The sequence below is a fragment of the Carassius gibelio genome, chromosome A9 (genome assembly GCF_023724105.1).
Source record: "Carassius gibelio isolate Cgi1373 ecotype wild population from Czech Republic chromosome A9, carGib1.2-hapl.c, whole genome shotgun sequence".
Classification (NCBI taxonomy): Eukaryota; Metazoa; Chordata; class Actinopteri; order Cypriniformes; family Cyprinidae; genus Carassius; species Carassius gibelio.
Window position 1 is genome coordinate 29,127,603 of NC_068379.1, and position 5,802 is coordinate 29,133,404.

Sequence of the window (5,802 nt, forward strand, 5' to 3'; positions counted from 1 at the left end):
AATAAGTACAGCAAGAGCAACCTATGGGTATGATTTAATACTTTATGTTAATATTATCAATAGCATATGATTATAATATTTATCTTAAAAACATTTGAACTACACCAAGAAAGCCAAAAGTCGGCTTTTTATAAAATTAATCCCTGAACAAAGTTTTTTTCTTTACATCCAGTATACAATACACTGAAAAAAACTGGATTTCCAAGGCAACGTTGCTTGTTTTTTTTTTTATTAAAGTACTACAACTAAATTAACTAAACCTTAAAAAAGAATAAAAATGACAAAACACAACAAAATTTAAATGATATAAAATATATAAAATATAATTTAGAATATTGAATTAATATATCATTCAACTATAATAGTTCATTATAATGACTATATTATTAAACTATATTAGTGTCTTATAAGTATAGTTTATTATTGAACTATAATAGTATATTAATGATAATAAAATAACTCCAGGGCGAGTTCAGTTGTAGCCTACATTTCTTTACATTTGGATAAACAATGAAAAATAAAATGTCAACATATTGGCAGCATCTTAGACATTAAGTTTTTGCATTAGTACATTTGAGAGGCATTATACAGTACACAGTTAAATTAATAGTTTATAATAATACATGAGGAAGTTTTATTGATCTAAGTAATTAACAAACACTTTTAAAAATCATTATTTTGAAGCCTCAAGGAATTTGTTACCATTTATGTATCTGAGTTGTACAGGCGTGTATGTTTTAGATGCTTTTAGTACCTTGATATCATTTTATGTAAAAATATCACAACTATAATACAATCTGTGTTTTCAGGACTACCCATCTGTTGGACAAATAGCTCGTAAGCTGGAGGATCACAACATTCAACCAATTTTTGCAGTCACTGAAAAAATGAAAAATGTGTACACAGTAAGTAAAACATGCTAAAATATGCATGTATATTATCTTTAAAAAAAAGCAATGAAATCATAGATTGAGTGCCCTGAATAGTGTAAACTATTGTGGCAGTTCAGCAGTGTTTGGGAAACCTGTTTGACAGTCATCATCTTTGCAGTTACATTTGGTGTATTTACAACACTCCGCATTTTATTTACACACAATTCACATTCATATTCTTAATAGTGGATGTACTGTGATGTTCTTGACTTGTTTCCTTAACAGGAGCTGAGCAAACTGATCCCTAAATCTGCAGTAGGGGTGCTCTCTGAAGACTCGGGAAACGTTGTCAATATTATTGTGGATGCATACAACGTGAGTGCATTAAACTTACGCATTAAACTTACACTTTGCACAAACCTATTTCAAGTGAAAAATTGTGATGTGAGAGCTTTTCTGTTTAACACCCTTATTAATGTCCTATGGGGTCTGAACAGAGCTTAACCTCTGAAGTGATCATGGCTCATGAAGCCCTCCCAGACTACATAAAAGTGAAATACACATCAGACTGTAAGGGTGGAGAAAAAAACAGTGAACAGGGGAAATGTAGTAATGTGTCCATTAATGACGAGGTGAGTAAGATTAGTTCAAATATTCCTAAATATCATTTACGCAAATGCAGATGCAAATCTTAGTTTATTATTTTAGCAAATTTGCTAATGCAATATTATACAACTTTACACTGTGTAAATAACCATACTCCTACCACAATCCCTTCAGGTGATTTTTGATGTGACAGTAACAGTAGACAAATGCATTAGCAGTCAGAGCTTCCAAATCGGACCATTGGGCTTCAGTGAAAAACTGAAGGTGAACATTCAGACTCGATGCGATTGTGAATGTGATGATAGCAAACAACTTCATCCTCACTGTAATGGTCACGGTAAAGTTGTTTGTGGCGGCTGCAGGTAACAGAAAAAAATATATTTTACTCTTAATTGCTATTTTTTTTTAAATGCATAACTAAAAATAAGGTGTAATATTTTTATTTTAAAAAATGTATTGCTTTTCTTAAGTCAATGGTGAACCTCATTAGATTTTCATCACTAATTATTGTAGTAATAATAATACAGCATATATACAGCATATAAAAGATACAAAATACCATGAAGTATAATATATATATATATATATATATATATATATATATATATATATATATATATATATATATATATATATATATAAATTTAAATCATAATATAAAAATCAATATATTTAATTTTATATATTCAATTTTATTATTTTACTGTGTTTAAAAAATATTAAAATATTCTTGACGTATTGCAGGACTATATGTATATATATGTTGTAACATAAGCAACTTCCTCATGTCCACAGCTGTGAACAGGGTTACTTGGGACAGCGCTGTGAATGCCAAGTAGGCCAAAAAGATGTGGCATCATTGAAAGCACAGTGCCAGAAGGACAACGGGACCGAATGCGAAGGCAAAGGAGATTGTGTGTGCGGACGGTGTCAGTGTCATAAGACAGAGAGTGATCTTTCCTTTTACTATGGAGAATTCTGTGAATGCGACGATGAGCACTGTGAAAAATATGACAATAAACAGTGTGCAGGTGATTTTTGTAAAAAAGCTCATATTTAATATGTGCTTTGTAGTTTATTTTTTAAAATAAGTTCTTAAGTGCAATGTGGCTTCATTTTACAGGTCATGGCAAGTGCAAATGTGGTAAATGTGAGTGTGATGAAGGTTACGAGGGCGCAGCTTGTCAATGTGCAAAATCTGACGAGAAATGCAAAATCGACGGAGTTGTTTGTCATAACCGTGGGAAATGCGTATGTAACCAGTGTGAATGTGAGAGAGGCTACAAGGTGCCAGCATGCAAATTCTGTTCTACTTGCCAACGTCCGTGTCAAGAGTCAGGGTAAGAAAACCTCAGAACAAGCAACAGTAAGCTCTTCAAAGCTGCTACATTATTAAAAATATGAACTATAATTAATATAACAAAATAAATATGTTTAACTCAAACAAAGAATTACTAACTACAACTATTAACTTAGCTACAGAAATCATGTGAAGGACCTGAAGCTTTGAATAAGCCATTAAACACATTTCACATATTCTCAGCTATATAAATTAGGGTATTTTCTATTTTTATTAATTACATTTAATGCAAATGTATTTGTTACTTATTGCAATGTAAATAATATACATACATTTATACATAAAATAATATAAATAAATTACATATTTTAAACTAAATATTTTTATGTGTATTTAAAGTGTACTAAAATATTCTTGACCTGCTGCAGGAGTTGTGTTGAATGTTTGGCCTTTGGGACTGGGCCACTTGAGAAGAGCTGCCGTGAATCCTGTCAACATCTGGAAGTTAATACTGTTGATAAAATGATCAAAAGCGACTGTCGAGTCAAAGATAAAGAGGGCTGCTGGATGTCATTCACAATGACGGAACAGCTTGGATTTGACAAGTACTTTGTCAATGTCCTCAAAGACAGAGGTAGACCCAGACACATTATATGAAATACTAAAAATGTGCTAGGATCTTGGGCTCTGTCATTGTTCAGCGCTTGTGTCATTATGAACCCTGATGTTATTTTTTGCTTTAATTTCTGAAGAATCTTTATTAACTTTATATACAATAACACATACCTGGTCTCATGCCATAAATGTACCTGGGTGCACTTTTTAGCGAGACGCGTACAATGAGTACATACCGCTGCAGTTTCCAAAATAAATGAACACTAGAAGCAGTAAATCGCATGTATCCAGCTTCATATCTATGGGTTTTCAGAGACAGTAGTTTTGTTCGGTAACTCATGGAGTACAGAGACGTACTTGAGAGGCAAGGAGCTTCGATTTGAATTCTGTGGAACAACGGTTCGACAAAACAGTTCAAACCGGTTCACAAACGGCACGGTTGCATCAACAAATGCGTTTTTGTATCAGTTTTGCATTTTTTATCACTGTTGGGTAGCTTTTGGGTTGGGTTTGGCGTAGGGCATATTTCCAACACAACAGTGCTTCAACTTTTAGCGACAGTCCCCGGATATTTGAATTCTGAACAGCCATAATACACACCAGAAGCAATATAATAAAAACACAGCAATGCGTACCTATTTCAACGTAATAAAAACGTGTCAGGGTTCATGAACTGAACCATTGTTTTAGCGCCACTCAGTGGACATTTGTCTTTGAAAATGCGACAAAACATGCAGTAAGGTATTTTAAAAATGGTGTTATACACAAAAAGTGCACAGAGGTACGTATAAGCAATATGTACTTATTTCAATATAATAAAAAAAAACGTGCCAGGGTTCACGAATTGAACCAATGTTATAGCGCCACTCAGTGGACATTTCTCTTTGAAACTGCCGCACAACGTGCAGTGAGGTGCGTACAAACGGAGTTATACAAAAAGTGCACAGAGGTACGTATTAGCAATACGTACTTTTTTCAACATAATTAAAACGTGCCAGGGTTCATGAATTTAACCAGTGTTTTAGCGCCACACAGTGGACAATTCTCTTTGAAACTGCAGCGAAATGAGCAGTAAGGTGCGTACAAAAGAAGTTCCACCAAAAGTGCACAGAGGTACATATTTTATGAGACCAGGTTGAATAACACAGTAGTTTACAGTGACAAAAAGCTTCAAACTTAGTCATATATAGACTTTTTGATGATTTTCATAAAATATCATTATAGAGTTTCAAAAAGCATTGTTTGACACAGAAAAAAGTTAATAAGTTAAAGCTTTCTACCTTGATGTTTCTTGTGTTAGAATGTCCTGAGGGGCCAAACATTGCAGCCATCGTAGGAGGATCTCTAGCAGCTGTGGCATTGATTGGTCTCCTGATTCTCCTCATCGTCAAGGCAGTTCTGTATGCAAGTGACCTTAGAGAATGGAAGAGATTTGAAAAAGACAGAAAACATGAAAAAACATCTGTAAGTTCGGTTTTCTTTATACATAAACCCCCTACCCTTCATGTTCAGTCAAACTGCCTAAAGCTGTTCAGTATTCATGCTTTTTATTAAGATTAGATGATGTTTTCTTCTTCTTCTGCAGGGTACCAACCCGTTATTCCAGAATGCTACGACCACAGTTCAAAACCCAACATTTTCTGGAGATTCTTGAGAACTTGTTGGTGCTGAATGCGTGAAGTGCAGAGCGTGTCTGTATAAATTAATCTGTGTGTCTGATGCATGATCATTCAATAAAATGGAAGATCTTTAACTTTTCTTAATGTCCTGTGAGATCTTTAGCAACTTTAGAGAGGCATGAATGTTTGCAAATAAATTACATTTATATAAATGTATTTTAAATTGTAATGTTGATAGATGTATTTAACAGTTTAACGTAAAAAAAAGGCTTGTTATGTTTTGTGTAATGTAGACTGGTCACAATAGTTTCATTTTTGTATACACAAAAATATATACAGGGAAATCAAATTTTGCCCTTGCTGAGCTTTGCTGACATATACATTTAGCCTCCAAACTTTACTTTTACTACAAGTCCCGTCTGGAATTCTGAGCTACATGTGTGGAGTCATTCCAGTGCCATAAACTTTTCTCTAAAGTTGTGCATTTGTAAAAGCAATTATGTTTTAGAAACTAACAATACACTGATATTTTATGTTTCAATGTCTGTCCAGATGCAAATACCTGAAAACTGAGATGACTGTAATTCTCAATAAATAAGAATCGATATATACAAATTCTTCACTGACTTTCCACGTTTTTAAGACAATAGACTTGTTACCTGAATACTTGCATTGTAAACTGCCTATTGATCTTTAATTGTTAATAACATTCAACATAGGTTATAGAATATGTGTATTTGACGGCTCTGTAAATGTCTTAAATATAAATAAAGTTGGAATTACAACTGTT

At 33.3% G+C, this 5,802-nt stretch overlaps 1 protein-coding gene across 1 annotated transcript in view; it reads left to right on the forward strand.

Annotated features, from left to right (window-relative positions):
* itgb2 (integrin, beta 2) overlaps nucleotides 1-5,802 on the forward strand; it is a 14,142-nt gene extending 8,340 nt beyond the window's left edge. Inside the window, exons 9-18 of the mRNA XM_052606720.1 lie at nucleotides 1-27; nucleotides 810-905; nucleotides 1,158-1,247; nucleotides 1,370-1,504; nucleotides 1,653-1,840; nucleotides 2,274-2,509; nucleotides 2,602-2,818; nucleotides 3,207-3,412; nucleotides 4,694-4,857; nucleotides 4,979-5,802. The exon at nucleotides 1-27 is cut by the window's left edge and continues 129 nt beyond it. Coding sequence (XP_052462680.1) covers nucleotides 1-27; nucleotides 810-905; nucleotides 1,158-1,247; nucleotides 1,370-1,504; nucleotides 1,653-1,840; nucleotides 2,274-2,509; nucleotides 2,602-2,818; nucleotides 3,207-3,412; nucleotides 4,694-4,857; nucleotides 4,979-5,047 — 1,428 coding nt within the window. The 3' untranslated portion in view covers nucleotides 5,048-5,802. The remainder of the gene's footprint in view (nucleotides 28-809; nucleotides 906-1,157; nucleotides 1,248-1,369; nucleotides 1,505-1,652; nucleotides 1,841-2,273; nucleotides 2,510-2,601; nucleotides 2,819-3,206; nucleotides 3,413-4,693; nucleotides 4,858-4,978) is intronic.